Raw genomic sequence first — 23,697 nt, forward strand, 5'->3', positions numbered from 1 at the left:
GTGTATCTTACAGCAAATCATTAGCAGGATACCGTAAAAGTCCCTAACAACTAGCGAAATGGCAAATAAGCCCTAAAGAGAACCGCGATGGCGTTGAGCTGGTATTCGAATCCCCATGTTTCAGCCAGCAAGCCCTCTCTCCAAAAAGTCAAAGCCAAACCCAAACCCTTGGCGACTGCGAACTCTTCCCTTGTACCCATCCTTCTTATTTCTCTCTCCACTCTAATTCCTAAATCCTATTTCACCTTATTTAGGGTTTTATCTGTAAGATCTGAAACTCAATTTTATTCCGTCATGGCCACCGTTGCTCCCTCCTCTGAGAGTATCCTTTCTCAATTTCCTCATCGAGGTGTAATTTGATTTCTGGGTTTTCGTTTTATGTTTTGATCTGCTTTTTTGGAACTTGAAATTCTGTTTATGTTCTTGTTCTTGTGTTTGTATGGTTTATATTCGTGGTCGAGATCTGTCTCCTGTTTAATCAGGGTTTATGTTTAATATGTACGTACTTACAAGATTATCATCTATTTGAGGTGGGTTTTGATGTGTGCAATTCTCTTGTTTGTGATGTGGTTTGGTTTTCTGTTTTGTTTGTTATGACGGGAATAATTTAGTCAATTTGAGGTGAATAGGATTTGGTTTGTTGGTTGCTATGCTCTCTGTTATTGCAAGAGTGATTAGAATGGCGACTGAGGCTTGTTATTTTTGTTTTGTTAGATATTCTTTTTTATATTCGCCTTGGGATATATTATGAATTTACAGATACAGTTGTAATAGTATGCTTAATAGATGCATAATTTGTTAACTATTTTATCAGTTCGTCCCATAGGTGTTGACCCAAAAATTTTTGTATCTCCTTTGCTTTTTTGCTTTCATATAGAAGCTGCAGAATTACGGTAGAATTTGTCCTTAGATTCTCAACCAAAGACCTTTGGAAATTCCTGAGCCCACCAAGAAGGTAATTTGAAATCTTGTATTGAATTTTATCATTGATCTCAAGGTCGGTTTGAGGTTATACTTAGAATGCTTGATTTGAACTTTGATTTCTGTCTCTTGGACAAACTTCTGTTTACCAATATGGCAGTGTGGAGTCGGACATTTCTGCCAATGGTCGGCTCCAGCCATCTGAGCAGTCAGTGACACCATTCCTGCCTGATTTAATAGACCCATCGGTGTCATATTATTATAGAAGTAAGATGATGAGTTTATGTTGTGAGATCAATGTTTGAATTTTAATTAACATATACTTTAAATTGATGGCTGTGTGGAACTGTTTCAGAATCTTGAAACTTGAACATTTGTAGCACTGGCAGTCTGCTTTGTTCTGCTGGGATAAAATAACTCCCACAATGAACTGTTTCAGTACCCTATGGTCTTAGGTGAGAGGCGAGAGGTGAGGGGAGGGCCTTTTTGAAGCAAGACGCCATAGCCTAAATTGTCTAAATTATACATATGTATGTATAACACCTTACACAAATGTATTCAGATTTCAATAGTTGTCTAGTTTTTCTTACTCTTTTACAGCAAAACAATACCTTACACAAATGGATTCAAATTTCAATAGTTATTAATTTCGTCAATAGCTATTAGCCTACAATGACACATAAAATATATGTGATATTCACCATAAATTTGCAAGGAGCACCTCAATGTCAATTTTAATTTCTAATTACTAGTAAAACTGCATACAGGTATTAAACAATAGCCATATAACAAAAAATTAAACAACAAATTAATAAAAAAAAAACATATATAACAAAACAATTAAAATAAAAATTAAACAATACCCATATAAAAAAAAATGGCAATCCCATATAACAATAATAAAATTAACAATGATACCCATAATACAACAAATTAACAAGAAACATTTCATATTTAACAAAACAATTAAAATAAAAAATAAAAATAAATAATACAATATGACTAGTAGAGTAAAAAGAAGAGAGAAGAGTAGAGATTCTGTTTTGAAGAAAAAGACCAGAGAAAAAAAAAAGAAAACAGAGGTTCTCTTTCGAACTGCAGCAGAGTATAAGAAGAGAGAAGAGAATGAGACTTTGCTGTGTTGAAACTTGAAAGAAGAAAAACATAGAAGAAGAGGAGAAGAAATAGAGGAAAGAAGGAGTAGAGGAGAGAGAGAGGGAAAGATGAGACATACCCATAGTCCCATACAACAGAATTCATTAAAAAGAGGAGGAGAGAAAAAGAAGAAAATAGGAAAGTGTGCAAAGATACTGCTGTGTTTTAGAGAAGAAGAGAAGAAAGAGAGGAAAGATGAAGAAGAAGAAGAAGAAGAAGAAGATGAAGAGGTGAGAGAGAGAGAGAGAGAGAGAGAGAGAGAGAGAGAGACATACACGTTGTTGAGCGAAGTGAGCTGCGTTGTGTGTTTTTCCTTTTCTTCTTTCTGCTTTCTGTTTGCGTGAGGTAGCCAAGACCTGGTAGGGTTTTATTTTATTTGGGTTACAAAACAATTAAAAAAGAAAAAAAAAAAACCTTTACTTCAAAGAGGCATCTCCTCAGTGCCTCGGAGCCCCTTGCCTCGCCTGCTGGAGGCACTCACCTTATTGAAAGCAAGTCAGGCGGTGCTAGGCGAGGTGCTAGAGGGACGCCTCGCCTTGGTGCCTCCACTGCCTTTAACATCACTGCCACAATGTATTTTAGCATTATATTGATATGCCTGTAAAAGTTTGTAGCTTATAATGGAACTGGTAATGAGTGGGATGACTATTCTACTTATGCAAATACTGATGGAGTTGAGATGGCATTGGTAAGTGTTTATCCTTGGTAAAAAATAATTTTGTTTATGGCTCATGGTTAGGTTTAGATGCCATTTTAATCTCTATTGCCTTGAAGATTCGAATTTTGACAGTTAATGTGCATATCTCACTTGGCAGGGAGTTTACGGGGACAATGGGTCTGTTATGTATCACAATGCCTATGGATATGCACCCTATGGACCATATTCACCTGCAGCTTCCCCATCCCAACATTGGAAAATGATGGCGAGCTATATGGGCCTTAGCACTGCCAGTATCCTTCTTGTTTCCAGCCACTTACACCAAACAGTGGACCATTTCACTTCTAGTCAAGCAACCTCTTCTCAAGGGGAGCTTTCTTCCTCCACAACCCCTGACCAAATGCCTTTGCCTGCTGAAACCGCCAAAGGGAATCCTAGTAGCATTGGCAATGGTGGAGTGAAGGGAAACAATAGTTCAACTCCATTTAAACCAACATATCAAAAATTTTCACTGAATATGAATGATACAAATGGAAGGGGTATTTTGCCAGGGGTGTGCCACCTTCTGGTTATCAAGATCCAAGATTTGGTTTTGACGAGAAGTGTAGAAGCACCAGTATTACATCTTCATATTCAAAGGGTAATCATGTTCCATCTTCAAGGAATCATTGTTTCCGCCAGAACTCCAATTATATGGTATGCAAAATTCCCTCTTTTTTTTTTTTTTTCTCTTTGCATTGTAACTGACTGAAGGTAAAGATGTTTATTTTGAACAAGTTATTTAGCTTAAAAAGGTTGTTCCATTGGGGTTGCTAAGGTAACAAGCCTAATTGTTTTTTTTAAACGGCAAAATGTTCAATTTAACCCCTGTATTCATTGGGGAAATTCAATTTAAATCATTTTCAACTTTTTGTTCAAATTAGCTAAAAAATTTCAATTTAAGCTAAATTTAGCCCAAAAATTAAAATTTATATGCTAAATTTCTTGATTTCTTACAAGAAGTTTAATTTCGTAATTTTGAGACTAAATTTCTTGATTTCTTTATTTAAGCCCAAAAATCCAGAAGCTCAATTTCTTTATTTTCTTGATTTTTGAGCTAAATTGAGCTTAAATTGAAACTTCTGAACTAAATTGGACAAAAAGTTGAAAATGGGTTAAATTGAACTTCCCTAATAAGTACAGGGGTGTAATTGAGCTTTAAGCCTTTTTTTTAACATATTCTAGATCTATATGATATTTGAACCTATTATATGATTGTTACTGTTCAATTGTGTGAGCCACTTTGTTGTTGTGACTTGTAAGTAGACATGAGAATTTTTTACTGGATTTATGTCGCTGCCTCAGCTAGTCAGCTACTTGTTACATGTATTTTTTGTGGGGGTCATTTGTTAGCTATTAATTGTGGTTTTCTGCAAAACTAATATATATATATATATATTTGGAGCTTCTAGTCTTAAGAATTTATCACTTCACTTCTCACGTTTGCATCAACCTATTCATATGTCTGGTATGGGATCAAGTCATGGATTCATAAATGGCACATACCAAAACAAATTTTATGGTCAGTATGGAAACATTTTTAGGTCTGGCACAGGTGGTTTTGGATCTACTAGTTATGATTCAAGAATAAATGCAAATGGGTGGTTGGCTGTTGACAGCAAATATAAACCCAGAGGGCGAGGCAATGGTTACTTTGGTTTTCGCAATGAGTATTAATGTTTTGAATGAGCTAAACAGGGGACCAAGGGCCAAGGGTTTTAAGAACCAAAAGGGTTTTGCACCTGTAACATTAGTTGTCAAGGGGCAAAATGTGCCACCAAGTGAAACTGTGAATGAGGAAAAGGATGAGTTGCCTACAATTCCAGACAGGGAACAGTATAACAAAGCGGATTCCCCGAAGATTACAGTGATGGTAAGTTTTTTGTTATCAAGTCTTATAGCGAGGATGATATCCATAAAAGCATAAAATATAATGTCTGGGCCAGCACACCAAATGGGAACAAGAAGCTTGATGCAGCATATCAGGAGGCCCAGCAGAAATCTGATGGATGCCTTGTGTTTCTCTTCTTCTTGGTGAGCATATAGATATGACTGAAATCCTCATTTACTTATTTCATCCCTATTCTTTGGTTTTAGCATTTGTTCTTTTGCTCCTTTATCTAGGTAAATACTAGTGGTCAATTCATTGGCCTTGTGGAGATGGTGGGACCAGTTGATTTTAACAAGAATATGGAATACTGGCAATAAACAAGTGGACTGGCTGTTTCCCATTAAAGTGGCACAATGTCAAGGATATACCCGATAGTTTGTTGAAGCACATTAGCCTTGAGAACAATGAGAACAAACCTGAAACTAGCAGCAGGGACACGCAAGAGGTAATTGTATCTGTCAAACCCACTCCTCCTTTTTAATTTTTCTTTTTTATTGTGTTCTTTCTTTATATCTTTCTTCTGGGGTATTTTGTATGTTAAACTGGAGCAGGGGCTTAAAATGATCAAAATATTCAAAGATCATTCCAGCAAAACATTTATTTTGGATGATTTTGGATTTTATGAGAAGCGTCAGAAGATAATTCAGGAGAAGGCTTAGCAACAGCAGAGTTCCAGAAATAGGCAAGTCTTGCTTTCCTTAATAGTTTTTTATTTTTCTTTTTTATAATTTCCTTGATTTGTTACTTTTTTTTTTAGTAGTAGTTAGCATGTGATAATTTTTCGGAACTCCTATTTGGAGTGAATTCCTTTGTACAATTGAAACACAACTTCATATTTCTTATTTGCTCAAGTGCAGGTGCTGGATGGAAAGCTTGAAGATGGGAAGAAAGAAGTGGCAAATGGATCAAATAATCGGAGATTATGAGTGATGTGACCAGGGAACCCACTTCAACTGCTCTGTCCAATGGGGACACAAAACATTCAAAGAATGGGTCAGTTGCAAAAATTGTAGATGCCTTGAAGGCAAGTAAGCCGCATGCCTCAGAGGAGCGGAATGTAGCAAATGGGATTGCCAATGGTTGCTAAATATTACCATGCTCTAGTGGCCTGTAATCTTGTAGGGATTAGTTTGAGGTTTATCGAAAGTTTTGTTGCATGAGAGTAGAATCTGATCTAATTGCTGTCGATGCTCTTTGAGCCTTGCGATGCTGTTATGGAGCTGCCTTGTTGCTTTGAAGCCTCAACATTATTTGGAGGGATGGAAAATAGTCTTGAGATTCTTCAATTGTGTTGAGGTTGGGATTGTTGGGTATTCTTATGAAATTGGGGTTTTTTTTTTTTTTTATATATATATATATGTGGTGACTCGTCTTCTGCTAGTGGTTAGGTCCTGACCCGTTTTCATTCCCTGGAAGTGTTAGGGTTCTTGTTTTATTGGCTTTTGTATTCTTATGATCTCTCAATATATGGTTTTTAGCTTTGCTTTACCTATAGTTTCCATTTTACCTGTATGGTCATTTCCTCCCTTTGAAAAAATAGTTTGTCAGGCTCCCTTCGTTCGTGTTTGTAGAGAGCTATAAGCAAGGTATGAAAGCATTTTAATTACCTAGTCGAGTAAAAGGAGCATTTTTATATGATTATTGGTGCTTTGCTTGCAGTTTTTTTTTTTGTACAATTAAATAAATAATTGAAATACCAATTGAAGTATGGAAATGTTTGGGAGATATGGGAGTGGTATGGTTAACTAAATTATTTAATAAGATTTTAAACTCAAAGAAAATGCTTGGTGAATGGAGTAGGAATATTTTTGTACCTATTTTTAAAAATAAGGGAGAAGTATAGAGTTATTTAAACTATAGGGGAATTAAACTCATTAGTCATACTATGAAGTTGTGGGAGAGAGTTGTAGAGCATCGACTACGTTATGATATTTCTATCTCTCTCAATCAATTTGGTTCCATGTCCGGTCGTTCAATTATGGAAGCGATCTTTCTCATTAGAAGCTTGATGGAGAAATATAGAGATGTGAAAAAAGATTTACACATGGTTTTTATTGATTTAGATAAGGCTTATGATAGTGTTTCAAGATATGTCTTATTGAAGAAGGTATCTATTAGGTACATACAAATGTTGAAAGATGTGTATGAATGAGCAATTACTATTGTGCGCACAGTGAGAGGGGACACAAGAGAATTTTCAATCTCAATTGGATTACACCAAGGATCAGCTATAAACCCTTACATTTTTACATTAGTTTTAGATATGAATTGACGAAACATATACAAGAGAGTATTACTTGGTGCATAATATTTGCGGATGATATTGTTCTAATAGATGAGACACGATAAGGAGTCAATAGAAAGCTAGAATTTTGGAGAAGTACTCTAGAGTCAAAGGGTTTTAAGTTAAGTAGAACGAAAACAGAATACATGCATTGCAAGTTCAGTGAAGGTCAAACTGGTGATAGAGAAGGAGTTAGTTTGAATGGAGTGGTACTGTCTCAAAGTAATCACTTTAAATATCTAGGCTTAATCAAATATGAGCAGGATGTTAGTCATAGGATTAAAGCTGGATGGTTGAAGTGGAGACGTGTCACGGGAGTTTTATGTGATCGCAAGATTTCCAATAAGTTGAAAGGAAAATTTTATCGTACAGCCATACAACCGGCTATGTTATACGATAGCGAGTGTTGGGCACTGAAAGAGTCGTATGCGTCTAAAAGTTGCAGAGATAAGAATGTTAAAGTGGATGAGTGGCTATACTAGACTAGATAAAGTCCGTAATGAGAGTATTAGAGAAAATATAGGAGTGGTTTGGTCATGTGAAACGTAGATATACGGAGGCTCCAGTTAGACAAGTAGAGCACATTAGGTTAGAGGATAGAAAGAAAAAAATGGTAAACCTAAATTGACTTAGAGGGGAGTAGTACAACATGACCTAGAAGCATTACACATTTACGAGGATTTAACCCAAAATCGTTTAGAGTGGAAAAAGTGAATCTATATAGTTAATCTCACATTTTTGAGATAAAGGTTTAATTGAGTTGAGTTGAATTAAATAAATAATTGGATGTGACTGATTTTTTCAAATGAAACGTTGAACCCAATTAGAGCTGCGTTCTAAATGATTCATTGGCTGATTTCCTTGGTCTGCTGCTGCAAGCTCACAAGCATCCAACATATTCAAAGAGATGTAAAATGAGAACTCGCTCGTGCGATTTGTTTGGCAGTTGGAGTTAAGAAAAATAAACATATTAGAAAATATTAAAAATTAAATTTAAAATAATTTTTTCAACATTATTGAAAATGATACTTGAAAAAACAAAATTGTTTTGCTGATTTTCCAACTTCAACCGGGCATACTGATCGATGATTACAAATTTACAATGTTTTATGGCATTGGATATCATCACCATTTTGTCATCATTGTCAATAGTTCATTATAATTTTGTTAATATAACTATCAATAATAGAAGGGATATATATATATTTCATTTTAATTGTGTTTTTTCTTTTCTTGCTGGCTAAGATTTTCCCAGTATTTATATATAATAAATCATTATTTGGGCTTTTTAAGATTCCTGTTTTTACACATTTTAGCCGAGCTCATGTGTGTTCTGGATGAACATATTGAAGTCTAAAAGCCCAGCTTAGCCCAGAAAGGAAACCCTAGGCCTAGGATACCACAATTCACTGATCTCTATCATAACACGTCTCATTTGTACGCTTCATTTCAGATACTAGCTCTCATCACTGGTTACTGAAGAGAGAGCTACTCTCAAAACCCTTTCTTCTCTAGCCGCCTCCGTCTCCACGCTTTTGACGGGTCTGCATCCCTATTTCTCTTTCTTGATTCTTTATCTTTGTATTGCTGGTTGATTTTTTTTTTTTTTTTTTCTTTCCTGTTATTGTAGATTTCAATCTCTTTCTTGATTCTTTATCTTTGTATTGCTGGTTGATGTTTCTTTTTTTTTTTTTTCTTTTCTGTTATTGTAGATTTCAATTTTTTTGTTCTTAATGCTAATTTTGTGGTGTCTTTTGTGTTGGATTGCTTGAGTTTTTTTTTTTTTTTTTTTTTTTTTCTTTAGGTTCGTATTTTCATTTTTTTTGTTCTTAATGCTAATTTTGTGGTGTCTTTTGTGTTGGATTGCTTGAGTTTTTTTTTTTTTCTTTAGGTTCGTATTTTAGCTGATTTTATTTATGATATTTCCGTTAAGTAATAAGATTGTTGATGTGGATCGTAAAGTTTAGCATAACAAGTATTTGATGGCTGGAATTTATTGGTTTTAGTTTCTTCATTTTCTGTACTTATAGCTAATATAATTATATAGGAAATTAAATCCTGTGTTCTAAATTTTGATGTCCCCCCGTGATAGTGTCTTTTTCCAGCTGACATATGTAGGTTTAGATTTTAATTCATTTTCCATTTGCTATGGTTATCAAAAAATTTGTGTAATTCATTGAATGTTTGGTATGTGTTCGAGTTGAATGCTGTGATGGTAATTAATTACAAGAGGTAGGTGGGCAGTTAGCAACTGATTGAGTTTATGGATTGTCTTCCATGCACGTAGCATTGCATCTCTCTCTCTCTCTCTCTCTCTCTCTCTCTCTCTCTCTCTCTCTCTCTCTCTCTATCTTCAACTGTGGAAATGGATCATTAGTTGATTGCTTTCAGTGTGTTTAACTTTCATTAGATATTTCTTCTGTAAATTATACTACGATTTGTTTTTGTTTATCTGTGCAGGTGTACTTATTGATAGTAATTGGCGGTGAACACTAAAGGCTAGTCAAGATGGTAAGTCTCTATATCTTGAATCATTTTGGGAGAGTTGATTTTCTCTTCTTGGGGATGATTCTTACAGAGAGATATTATTGATATTTTGCAGGTGAAGTTTACAGCTGAGGAGCTTCGTCGTATTATGGACTTTAAGCACAACATCCGTAATATGTCTGTCATTGCACATGTTGATCATGGTATATATTCTTTTTGGAAAATTGGTCTTTCTATCAAAGGAATGTAAATTTATTGATTTGTACAATTTGCTTTTGTTGTCCTTGGTGCTTTTATAGGTAGCCATAATAATCTTAGGTTGTCAAATCAGGTCTTCCTGCCATTTTCTGTGCAGGGATTTGTAGTCCCATTTGCTTTTATAATCATAATCATGGTATACTTTCTGCATTTTAAGTTTTGATTATGTGGATTTAAAGCTTAATGTTCTGCCTACGCCAGGTATATGTGCATGGCCTTCTTTAGCTTTCTCTAACTGTTTAACGTTTTTTTTCTTGTTCAAATTCAGTCCCTTTTCAGATGTTCTTATTCTCTTTGTTCATTTCATCTTTGCAGGGAAGTCAACTCTTACCGATTCTCTTGTGGCTGCTGCTGGTATCATAGCACAAGAAGTTGCTGGTGATGTCCGTATGACTGATACCCGACAGGATGAAGCAGAGCGTGGTATTACAATTAAATCTACTGGTATCTCACTCTACTATGAAATGAGTGATGAAGCCCTCAAAAGTTACAAGGGAGAGAGGAACGGAAATGAGTACCTTATCAATCTCATTGATTCCCCTGGACACGTTGACTTTTCATCTGAAGTCACTGCTGCTCTTCGTATTACTGATGGTGCACTTGTGGTGGTTGATTGTGTAGAGGGTGTCTGTGTCCAAACTGAAACTGTGCTCCGTCAGGCCTTGGGTGAAAGGATTAGGCCTGTCTTGACTGTCAACAAGATGGACAGGTGCTTTCTTGAGCTCCAGGTTGATGGAGAGGAGGCTTATCAAACATTCCAGAGGGTCATTGAAAATGCTAATGTTATCATGGCAACGTATGAAGATCCCCTCCTTGGTGATTGTCAGGTCTACCCTGAGAAAGGAACAGTTGCCTTTTCTGCTGGTTTGCATGGTTGGGCTTTCACCTTGACAAACTTTGCTAAGATGTATGCCTCAAAGTTTGGAGTGGATGAGTCTAAGATGATGGAAAGGCTATGGGGTGAGAACTTCTTTGACCCGGCTACTAAGAAGTGGACTACCAAGAACACTGGCTCTCCAACTTGCAAGCGTGGCTTTGTGCAGTTCTGTTACGAGCCTATCAAGCAGATTATCAATACTTGCATGAATGACCAGAAGGATAAATTGTGGCCGATGTTGCAAAAGCTTGGAGTCACCATGAAGTCCGAGGAGAAGGATTTGATGGGAAAGGCTTTGATGAAGCGTGTTATGCAGACCTGGCTTCCTGCAAGCAATGCTCTGCTGGAAATGATGATCTTTCACCTTCCTTCTCCTGCCAGGGCCCAGAAGTATCGTGTTGAGAACTTGTATGAGGGTCCTCTTGATGATCCTTATGCTACTGCTATCAGGAACTGTGATCCTGAGGGCCCACTTATGCTTTATGTTTCTAAGATGATTCCAGCTTCCGACAAGGGTAGGTTCTTTGCTTTTGGTCGTGTATTCTCTGGAAAGGTCTCAACCGGTCTAAAGGTCAGGATCATGGGTCCAAACTATGTCCCTGGTGAGAAGAAAGACTTGTATGTTAAGAGTGTTCAGAGAACTGTTATTTGGATGGGAAAGAAGCAGGAAACTGTTGAGGATGTCCCGTGTGGTAATACTGTAGCCTTGGTTGGTTTGGATCAATTTATCACTAAGAATGCAACTTTGACCAACGAGAAGGAAGTTGATGCCCATCCCATTCGGGCTATGAAGTTCTCCGTCTCACCAGTTGTGCGTGTTGCTGTTCAATGTAAGGTTGCATCTGATCTCCCCAAGCTTGTTGAAGGTCTAAAGCGTTTGGCCAAGTCAGATCCTATGGTTGTATGTACCATTGAGGAGTCTGGAGAGCACATCATTGCTGGTGCTGGGGAACTTCACCTCGAGATTTGCTTGAAGGATTTGCAGGATGATTTCATGGGTGGAGCAGAGATCATCAAGTCAGACCCAGTTGTGTCCTTCCGTGAGACTGTCCTTGAGAAATCTTGTCGTGTGGTGATGAGCAAGTCCCCTAACAAGCACAATCGTCTTTACATGGAGGCAAGGCCTATGGAGGATGGGCTTGCTGAGGCCATTGATGAGGGTCGTATCGGTCCTAGGGATGATCCCAAGGCACGGGCTAAGATATTGTCTGAGGAATTTGGTTGGGATAAAGATCTAGCAAAGAAAATTTGGTGTTTTGGTCCGGAGACCACTGGACCTAACATGGTTGTTGATATGTGTAAGGGAGTGCAGTACCTCAATGAAATCAAGGACTCTGTCGTAGCTGGTTTCCAGTGGGCTTCAAAAGAAGGTGCCCTGGCTGAAGAAAACATGAGGGGTATCTGCTTTGAAGTATGTGATGTGGTTCTTCATGCTGATGCTATTCACAGAGGTGGTGGCCAGGTCATTCCCACTGCTAGGAGGGTTATCTATGCATCTCAACTCACAGCCAAGCCTAGGCTTCTTGAGCCAGTTTACTTGGTTGAGATCCAGGCCCCAGAGCAAGCCCTTGGCGGTATTTATAGTGTTCTGAACCAGAAACGTGGGCACGTCTTTGAGGAATTCCAGAGGCCTGGCACCCCCTTGTACAACATCAAGGCCTATCTCCCTGTTATTGAGTCTTTTGGATTCTCTAGTACTTTGAGAGCTGCTACATCTGGACAGGCTTTCCCACAATGTGTTTTTGATCACTGGGACATGATGTCTTCTGATCCACTAGAAGCAGGTTCGCAGGCAGCACAGCTTGTTGCAGACATCCGCAAGAGGAAGGGCTTGAAGGAGCAGATGACTCCTCTATCTGAGTACGAGGACAAATTGTAAGCACTTCATCAAGTTGATAAGCTACAGGATTTTGAGCTGCAAAATTTGTTGTTGCTTTTTAGTTTTGCTCTCCTCTGTTTCTTTCTATTGTTAGTTAATGTTTTGATATTACATTCCCATTTAGAAGCTTAATTATGACGAGGACTATTGATTAATGTTCTGTGGTTTTAACATTTATCATGTTTTGAACTATTTTGAGAAACTTTGATCAAGTTTTGCTTATTTATTTTCAGATTGTTTCTTTTCTCTGCTTTGAATAATTTTATGAGTAATGTTATCGGAAGCAATTTGAGGATTAAACTGTATTAGGATGGATTGTTTAAGCCAAGTATCAATATATTTAGTGATTATTGTCATCTCTGGATGCTGAAATCCAAAATGAGAACCAAGTTTTCAACTTGGGTGTAATTCAGTTTGATTCATGGATTGGTGCAATTGCCAGGCGAAGCTGTGGCCAAAAGTTACATGGATGCATAGATCGTGAAAAGTATCAACAGAACCGAGAACCTAAAAATCCAACCATATACCCTAGTCTCATTTTCAGCTAAGGTTGTTCATTATTTTGAAATGACAATTCACATGGCTTATTGAGAAAATTTAAAGTTTTCGAAGTCAATGAACTAAGGGAAAGAATTAAGCGTTTACGTTTTAATCGGGTTAACGCGTACACTATATATATTTTAAAATTTTAGATTTTAAAATAATAATATTTTATAATAAAATAAATAATTAATATATAATTTACATAATAATAAATTTATTTACATTAATTAAAAAGAAAATTTAATGTATTAAATTTTGCAGCTTAACAAATTAAATAAAATTTTATATATATAATAAAAATTTTAGCACTATTAGTTGCACAAATCGATGGTGATTAGTGTAGTGTTTACTTGGCAATGAGGTTGAATTTAAAATTATTTTTTTAAAATATCATTTTAAATGTTAAAAAAATAATTTAAAAAATAATTTTATTATTTTAATAATTTTATTATTAAAATTTATTAAATTTAATTTTAAATTATTTTGTAATAATCGCTAATTAATATATTTAAAAATATATTTTTATTAACAGTAGCAATTTAAGATATTGACTTGTCAACAACTCAAAAAATCAGTTAATCCATTAAACAGATCAATCAATTTAATGACTATCCCAAAGTTAAATTAAAAAAAAAAATAGTATAGTTCAAACAAAGTGGTGGGAGTTCAAAGGAGCAAAGCAAATAAAGTTAAAAAATGAGCTTCTCGAGTCCGAAGCATGGAAGCTGGATATGGAGTCTAATGATATGTGGATACAAATGACATCAAATATTAGAAAAGTAACTAGAAAAGTATTTGGAGAGTCTAAAGGACATGGACACCCTCAAAAGAGAGATGGTAGTGGAATAAGGAAGTACAAAAGGCAGAACAAGGAAATAGTATAAAAAATCACCTAAATGTGATAATAATGAGGCATATGAACAGTACGAGATGGCAAAGAAAGAGGCAAAAAAGGTAGTTAGTCAAGAAAGAGCACAGGCCTTTAAAAAGTTATATGAGAAACTTGAAACTAAAGAATGGGAGAAAGATATTTATAGATTAGCAAGGAGGAGAGAAAGTAAATGTCAATATCTCAATCAAGTTATGTGCATTAAGGATAAAGAAAGAAAAGTGTTGGTGAAAGATGAGGACATTAAAGAAAGATGGAGAAATTATTTTAATGATCTTTTTAATAATAATCAAAATGGTAATAGCGTGAATATAGACTATAGAACAATAGAAAAGAATGTAAATTATACTAGAAGGATTAGATCTTTAGAAGTAAAGGAAATACTTAAAAGAATGAAAGTGGGTAAAGCCTGTAGACCCGATAGAATATCAATTGAAGTGTGAAAATGTTTGGGAGATATGGGAGTGGCATGATTAACTAAATTATTTAATAAGATTCTAAACTCAAAGAAAATGCCTGATGAATGGAGGAGGAGTATTTTATTACCTATTTTTAAAAATAAAGGAGACACACAGAATTACTCAAACTATTGGAAAATTAAACTCATGAGCCATACTAGGAAGTTGTGGGAGAGAGTTGTGGCGCATCGACTACGTCATGATACTTCTATCTCTTTCAATCAATTTGGCTTCATGCCCGGTTGTACAACTATGGAAGCGATCTTTCTCATTAGAAGCTTGATGGAGAAATATAGAGATGTGAAGAAAGATCTACACATAGTTTTTATTGATTTGGAGAAGGCTTATGATAATGTTCCAAGAGATGTCTTATGGAGTGTGTTAGAATAAAAGAGGGTATCTATTAGGTACATACAATAGTTGAAACATATGTATGAAGGAGTAACTACTATTGTGCGCATAGTGGGAGGGGACACAAGAGATTTTTCGATCTCAATTGAATTACACTAAGGATCAGCTATAAACCTTTACCTTTTTACATTAGTTTTAGAAGAATTGAATAAACATATACAAGAGAATATTCCTTGGTGCATAATGTTTGCGGATGATATTGTTCTGATAGATGAGACGCGAGAATGAGTCAATAAAAAGTTAGAGCTTTAGAGAAGTACTCTAGAGTTAAAGGGCTTTAAGTTAAGTAGAACGAAGACAGAATATATACATTGCAAGTTCAGTGAAGGCCAAACTAGTAATAGGGAAGGAGTTAGTTTGGATGGAGTGGTACTGTCCTAAAGTAATCACTTTAAATATCTCGGCTCAATCCTTCAAATAGATGGGGGATGTAAGGAGGATGTTAGTCATAGGATTAAAGCCGGATAGTTGAAGTGGAGACGTGTTACGGGAGTTTTATGTGATGGCAAGATTCCCAATAAATTGAAAGGAAAATTTTACTGTATAGCTATACGACCGGCTATATTATATGGTAGTGAGTGTTGGGCACTGAAAGAGTCGTATGCGTCTAAGATAAGAGTTGCACAGATGAGAATGTTAAGGTAGATGAGTGGCTATACTAGACGAGATAAAGTCCGTAATGAGAAAATTAGAGAAAATGTAGGAGTGGTGTCAATTGAGGATAAATTGAAAGAAAAAAGATTAAGGTGGTTTGGTCATGTGAAGCGTAGACATATGGAGGCTTCAGTTAGACAAGTAGAGTACATTAGGTTAGAAGTTAGAAAGAAAAAAAAGGGGTAGACCAAAATTGACTTGGAGGAGAGTAGTACAACATGACCTAAAAGTATTACACATTTCTGAGGATTTAACCTAAAATCTTTTAGAGTAGAGAAAACGAATCCATATAGTTGACTTCAAATTTTTGAGATAAAAATTTAATTGAGTTAAGTTTAGTATTTAGTAATTTAAAATTAATGTAGTGGGTATGACTGATAAACTTGTTCAACTGGTATCCGTAATATTTGCTAAGTGTCAATCTTGTCATCCTTTTAAATTTCTCAATAAAATGTTAATCAGAAAAATTTATCAACTTACTTTTATATAATAGAAATTTCATAATTATAACCATATTATAATTTTATGTGGTAAACGTATCAATCTTATAAAATTTATTTTTATTTTAAATTTATTAATAATCATAAATATTAATATAAATATTAAAAAGAAAATAATTTTTTTTTAAAAATAAAAAAAATTATTAAATAAAAAGTGTATATTTACATGGATAAAGTGATGACACCTGCAACGAACGTATTGATTGCTGCATACATACATTATTGCAGGGAACCTATTGGCAGGATAAAGAATGCTACTCTATTTTGATCAAGTCACCCGTGTATTCACTATAAAGAATGCTACTCTATTTTGATCGAGTCACCCGTGGATTCCAAGTGAATACCCCTTCAAATGAATGATATTCACTGGTTATATCAGCTGATTGACCAAGTACTGGGTGAATGTAAACATCTGTCTCCCTCTCTTTATTTTCTGCCTCACACTCTCTTTGTCTAAGGTGGCACACGGCGGTTATGGAGATAGGCTGACGTTGTGCTAGGAAGGGTGGGTAGAGGAGAGCAGTTTTCAGTTTAAATTGAAAAATTGAATTGAACCGATTCAATTCGGTTTAATCTGTTCAGTTTTAAAATTTAATCGGTTCGGTTAGGTTTGGTTATTTTTATAAAAAATAAAAATAATCGAACCGAACCGAAATTATTAATATATATAGAAAATCAAAGAAAATAAAATCAAACCGAATCGAATCGAATCAAAATCAAAGAAAACCAAACTGAACCTTAAGATTTTTGAGTTTTGATTTCTATTTTTTTTGTTTTTATGTTTTATTATTTAGATTTAATGTTAAAAATATGAAATTTTATAAATTTCAGTTTGATCGGTTTAAAATCGAATCGAATCGATATTTATCGATTCGATTCGATTTGATTTGATTTGATTTTCTCTTATTAATCAGTTTGATTCGGTTTTTAAAATTTTTTATTTTGATTTTTGATTTTATCGATTCGGTTCGATTCAAAACCGAACCGACCGTTTGCACACCCCTGAGGGTGGGAGTTCGGGTGCGGGTGCAATGCAATGAAAGGAAGTAGAGTGTTCACTGGTTTATGCTGGATTTGTTCTTTAATTAGAGGACAAAGAAGAAAACTTAACTCAACTCAACTCAACTAAACCTTTATCCCAAGAATTTAGAATTGGTTTAAATCTAAAAAATGTGTAATGCTTCAAGGCCAGAATAAAGAAGAAAACAAAAAAAAAAAAAAAAAGGGAGGAAGAGCACAATTTACAAATTGCCTTTGGATTTCGATGGGGTCAATAAGTTATGGGGCTTGGAATGCAAACTTTATCCACGACTTCTTAAGCTTGTATTGCTGTGTTTCTATTGTAATGAGCTGTACTGTTGTAAGAGTAATGTGTAAGGTTTTATCACAATGGAGTATTGTAATATTGAACCCTATGCTTTTTTCCCCTGGCTTCCTTTGCTTGAGACTCAGAACTCATCTTCATAAACTGGATGAAGATGGAAATAAAGAATTGAGGAATCCATTTCCCACAGAATAACTATATCTTTTATTATTATTATTATTATTAGTTGCAAGGGGCATATTTTGACTTCTAGAAATTTAATGCTCATCTCCTAAAATACGCTATTGTTTTAGGATAGGTCTTCTCACTCCTCCGTGCATAAGCCGTCAGCACCATTGGTTTTCATTTTTCATCTACAAGAGTTATATTCAATTATTCATTTTTGTCTCTACACGCCTAATATCAATAAGTTTCCATATTATTACCTCTCACAATAATGCAGACATGATGTCTATAATCAAGCTATATACAAGATTTAAAAGGAAAATATCTATAACACCCACTATTTTTCGATGTCGGAATTCCTATCGTCGATAAAAAATCCTGGTTAAATTGAGAATTTCAAGGACAAAGAAGTGGTGATAATGAACCATATATATATATATATATATATATATATATGAAATTAATGTGTTAGGAGTTCATGTTTTATGTGTATTTTGTAGAGAAAATAAATCAATGTATGCTTGTGGGCAAATTCGGTAGCCAAATGCTAGACTTTCAACAGCCGAAAGTCTCCTCGACAACACGGGGTATAAATAGCCCACTTAATTTCGTTTTTCAAAGAAAATCAGTCTTTCTCTCCCCCCCCTTAGCTGCTATTACATGCAAAGGGTTTAAGTTAATTTTTTGGGCAATTGCATGTTTTGAATACCTTAATACTTAGATTTTCTTTGGGAAAGTCAAGTGAGAGTGGATTGAAACTCGGACCCTTAATCCTTTCAATTCAAGTTCAAGGGGAAAATAGATAATTCTTTCCTTTTTTTTTTCATCTTTTAAGTGGTTTTCAAAACATAATTTTAAGAGTTAGGTTGGGAAATTCTAATTTCATGAATGATTTGACAAGTTTGAATTTGGTAAACTTAGGGTTTTGATAAATCTTGTTGTAAATGTATGTCTTGTTATATTTTTTTCAGAATTTTAGGTGTTTATAGGCCCAAACTAGTAAATAAAACTTGACTTACTCACAACATTTAAAGAAATTTAACCCATTAAAATAATAGCAGATTAAACTTGCGAATGAAGAAAAATAGCTGCAATATGATATTTTTATACTCAAAATAGATTCAGGTAACTTCAAACAATTAGAGTATATTACAGTTTTCCTTTGGGTTGATACGATAATATATTATCATAAATTAAATGCCTTTAAAACTGATTAGACAATAATTAACTTACATCAAATATACATGTTGTCTTTAGATAACAATATATATTTGATAAAATATTATTATCCTCATTATTTATAGAATAATTGATTTAAATTTTGCTAAAATTCTTAAATTCTGATGACTATTGGGTATATATTAATTCATTTTTTATCATAAGTATCTATTAATATGGATAATTAATAATTATTATATGCATGTAAACATCATTCATAGTTATGCCACTTTGGTGACTAACAAATAATTAATTTTATTTTAGCTACTTTGGTGACTAACAAACCAAATAAATAATATAAATCATACATATAAATTTTTCATCTCAATAAATCTAATATTTATTCATTCATTAGGTTTAATTACAAATCATAAGTAGATTGGGTAGAAAAAATATATATTTTTTAAGCATCTTTCATCACAAAATACATTGTCATGTGTTTTAAAATCCATGGCCAAAATAATTCGACCACTTTGTTATATATTTTTTTATTATTTTAATAATTTAATAATTAAAGTTTGAAGGTCTACACTTTAATTCTACCTAGATCAACAACAAGCAAGAACATCAACATCATATTTATCACAATTTAATGAATAAACTTAATTATTTAAAACTTAGGACTCTGATACTACATGTAAAATAATTTTTAATAGATTATAACAATTATAAACATAATGTGACTCATAAATATAAATTCAACTATCACCCTTCTCACAGATCTAAAAAGTATACATGATATAAAGTTTAATTGAGTCATAGTAATAATTGAAAGAGACCCTCTAATTTAATAAACTGATTTCTCACTCTTGACTCTTTTTGATTTACACATAAAATTTTAATGATAGAAGATTTTTTTGAGATGACCCTAATAATTTTAACTTTATGAAAGATAATTTGTATGACCTTATTAGTAAAGAAAGAACTAGCTTTTATATATATATATATATCTAAGAATTAAATATTCATCAAGTAATACTTATACAATTAGAATTAAAATTTATTTTAATTAAAGTAAATATTAATTAATATTAAATCACGTTAAAAAAATTAATTTTGATCTATTTAATTTTTTAAATTCATGGGAAAAATCTTATAGAAATTTTCAATTGCTATTCATGATTCTCTTGTTCTTTACAATGACTCGATCTGCAGCAATGTGAACGACGGCCATTTCCTGGTTATTCACAAGTTTGGTAAAATACTCATCAAGCCCGATGCCAGGACATGCGGAGAAGCCCTGTTTCGAAGGCTGGGCCTTCAACCCAAAGAAATTGCATGTTAGTGTCAGGTGTGCATTTTATCTGGAGAATTTTCTCTCCTGAATTTGTGGGTATTGCCATGGGGGCCTGTTCTCTCATATAATGCACTTGTACAAATAATAATGCAACTCAGGGCTCATGGATCAAGAAGAAGAGTCCAGCAGATCAGGGACACTCTTGTTGTCCGATTTTTAGGCACGTTTTATTAGTTGTCCATATCCATTCTGTTTTTATGTTGCATTATGAAACACTGGCACCCATCATCTGTTCTCGTCATCCTCAACACTGAACAGCAAGTTTGGTAGGATATTTTCTATGTTCTGACATATTTATATAGACACAGCCTCCTTCTACCATGGGATGTGCACTGAATTGAGTAATGAACTTACGCTTCTTATGTTAATTGCAACTTTATTAAATTTCATGCATCATCCAGTTGATTTATCTATATTTTTAATCTTACATTTAAGAAATAATAACCCAATAATCGAGTGGCTTTCAATAACAAAGGTGAAAGTTTACTTTTCCATTGCCTGGTTAGCATGTTAATGAAAAATTTGTAGAACTTGTGGGGTTAATTCAGGGCCGATTCAGACACATTAATAGTTAATCAAAGCCAATCTTAGTTTGATTAGGACCGGGTTTAATTCTGCTCAAGACCTGAATCGGCCCCTGGTCAGGTCTGCACTCAAGTCATCCCAATGCAACTAATCCACCCATTTATTAACTGGGCAGATGCGTAATCAGTTTGTGGTGGAACCCAGTTTCAGGCCCAGTGACTTCCTCCGTCCGTCCGGTCTGGCTATTTCAAGTGGCCCAATCTCATTTTTTTGGATATTAAATGCTTATTTATGTTCCTCGGCCAATAAAAAATAATTGTATTTGATGTCAAATTTATTATATAATTCTGTTTTAAGAGTTTCAAACTTGGAAAATTTTGGCCAAAGAATAAAGAAAGTGAAATGACATCTCTTCTTGCAGTGGCAATTGAAAGAATTGGCATCTGCTCTGCTAGAATGGGTACAAATAATCCAAATTTACAACTTGTCAAAAAAATACAAACTCACAAAGGAAGCATTCATATTTCCAAAGCGATGTGAGCCATCCAAAATTGTGATTGATGGAAAGCTCAAGATATTATATAAACTGATGAAATCTTCTTGATTTTCAATATCCTCTATTTGCAGTTGAAAAATATTAATATATCAGACACACCAATGGTGCTTTTATAGATTAAGCAGGATTAATTAATTTAGTTCATTTATAGTTCCAATCTCAGGAAAAAAAAGAAGCGACTAATTATTTCGGTTCTTTTAAGACCTGGGTCCTTGTTAGGTTCACTTAGAAAAGTAGAATATTAACTTATTAAACCCTTAGAGGGATGTTGTGGCCTAAATTCAGATTTTTTATATTATTAATGGATGAAATTTCTATTAGTAATATATATATATATATTTTTCTACTATAAATTAACAAACACTTTTCTTCTCTTTTGAATTTATTAAACTCGATTCCTAATTCATAATTTAGGGTTGATTAGTATTTAATTTCAATATTAAAAAGGAAACATTATTGAACGTACTCACGGTATAAATATATAAAAATACACAAAGCAATTTAGGAACATGATCATCCAAAGGGGTCCAGCTTTAAGGTGACCAGTTTTGATGGTCCATTATTGGTAGGTAAGCCCAATATATGGCCATATGTTAGCAATGGATTGTTGATGGCACAATAATATTGCATTGCAATAATGGCAATATTACCATATGTTTGGTCCAATGTGCTGGCAGATTCTTTGTAATGTCATCTTTCAAATCCTATCCGAATTCTCTCGTCTTTTTCACTCTAAGAATGTGAAGTTTTGAAAAGGGAGGAGAAAGGGGAAAAGAAAGAAAGAGATATATATATATATATAACATAGTACACATATCTCTCTTTGTTCTTCATGGGCATCATTTCTTTGGAATCACTTTTTATTATTTTAACCCATTACTTAGTCCAATCGGACATCTCTTCATCCTATCCATCCACATGGAAAATCCATTGTATTGCTAGTTATCACGTATGTCCACTTGCATATCTACCAAGCTACAAGGATGATTCATTTTAGTGGCTAGCTTTTCAGTGGTGCCTAATGTAGACAAGAAGGAACTATTGCAGCACTTTAGACAAAGTGGCAATTGATATGAAAGAGAGAGAGAGAGAGAGAAAGAGCAATGATTTTACCAAAGATGGAGGAGTTGGGTTAGCAACCACAATCTCCAAAACCCCATTAATGGGGGGTGAGTGAGACTTGATGGTCATAGCACATGGACTTATTGTGCCGAGTGGGGAAAGCTGATGTTTACACTTGCACAGCAAATCTGTCAAACCTAGAAAAAGAATAGTTCCAACTGCTTCCCTTTGCTTTTGCCTTTTCTTTGTGCTGCTTTATCATTAACAATTTTTTCCCCTCTTTGCAATGTTTCATCCATAGTGGGGGTTTTCAGGATTCAAAATTGCAATAAATAATGTTTTATCTTTAGACTTACTCCACCCCTCCACCCATCACACTTAATCCATCCAAGTAAAGTAGATTCATGGCTTTGGCAGGCCATTGAAATTCCCACATAAAGGAGAAATATATATATATAGATTCATTGTGTAAGATATGATTTTCTAGGTAAATAATGCTTTATGCCCTTCTTTCTTGTGGGGTTCGTGGATTCTTAATTATCTTGGCCCACCATTTCCTTTTTCAAAAGAAATTTTATTGCCCATTACCCTTTCAGCATTGTAGAATGAGATTGTGCAGAGTAAGAAGGATACCAATCCATCACCATCAAAACCCTTGCAATAAATATTAATTACATTAATTAATATAGTGCTTAATTAAAACTCATTTTATTGGCAAGGATTTCCACATTGGTTTCAATAAAATTATGATATATACCAATCCCATTCTGCATTTCCTCATTATAAAAACCCATACAAGTCCTCCACCTTTAGTTGCTTTCAAGGTATGCTTTTTAGGGATTATTACAAATCATACTTGATTAGAAATGGAATCAAAGTCTTAGCTCTACATACCTTATATTGAATGGCTAGTGATATGGGCACATGTGGGCCTTAAGGTAAAGCCAGTAATAAAGAAAAGGCAATCAAGAAAATCAAATGTAAGATGATATTGGACAAGAACATGAGAGAGGGAAGAAGAGAGAGTTAAGGTTCACATCATGGCCCCAATGCTTGCCTCTTTGATTGAGATCCACATTCATATTCTATGCTTTGTATTGGGCAATATTACTCAGGCAGCTCCACCTCAAGTGAAGAAACGGGAAAGAATATGGGTTTAAATCACCTAATTGGACAACTTAATTGACACATTTCCATCCCCTTTACACTCTTACAAAACAAAAAGATAATAAAGGCATCAACACCACCAGGCATGGACCTAAGATACTTGAAATTTTGGCATTGGGTCAAGCGTCACTTTCCTCATAGTCGGCATTTGGTTGGCCTGGTGAGTGGTGTGTACGTGACGATGTATTCGAGCATTTACAAAAGAAAAAAAAAAAAAATTAGTCTTTGTTGGAATATGTATCTCTCTTTATCATGTGAAGTCTTATTGGATGTGTATAGTATAAGGCGAGAAAGATGTTAAACAAAAGAATAGAGTATGACCCACATGAAATTGATATGTGATTCTATAGGGAAAGGGGACCAAACCCCATTTCCATTAAGTATTGGCCTTATTAGTTTATTCACATTTCTTTTTCACTACAACAAGACATGGGCTTCTGTACGTTTCTGTGTCTTTGCTTTGGTTGCCTTCTCATGCC

General features: G+C 34.5%; 1 protein-coding gene and 1 pseudogene across 1 annotated transcript; both read left to right on the forward strand.

The window, feature by feature from the left end:
- Positions 1 to 117: 117 nt before the first annotated feature.
- On the forward strand, positions 118 to 6,152 carry LOC110638495 (YTH domain-containing protein ECT2-like; annotated as a pseudogene).
- Positions 6,153 to 7,739: 1,587 nt separating this feature from the next.
- LOC110638494 (elongation factor 2) lies at positions 7,740 to 12,681 on the forward strand. Its single transcript, XM_021789076.2, has 4 exons — positions 7,740 to 8,490; positions 9,409 to 9,459; positions 9,551 to 9,638; positions 10,009 to 12,681. Exons 2-4 carry the CDS (start codon positions 9,457 to 9,459, stop codon positions 12,447 to 12,449), a joined length of 2,532 nt encoding a protein of 843 aa, XP_021644768.1. The 5' UTR covers positions 7,740 to 8,490; positions 9,409 to 9,456; the 3' UTR covers positions 12,450 to 12,681.
- Positions 12,682 to 23,697: the final 11,016 nt, after the last annotated feature.

This window comes from Hevea brasiliensis, chromosome 17 (assembly GCF_030052815.1).
Source record: "Hevea brasiliensis isolate MT/VB/25A 57/8 chromosome 17, ASM3005281v1, whole genome shotgun sequence".
In the NCBI taxonomy this organism is placed as follows: Eukaryota; Viridiplantae; Streptophyta; class Magnoliopsida; order Malpighiales; family Euphorbiaceae; genus Hevea; species Hevea brasiliensis.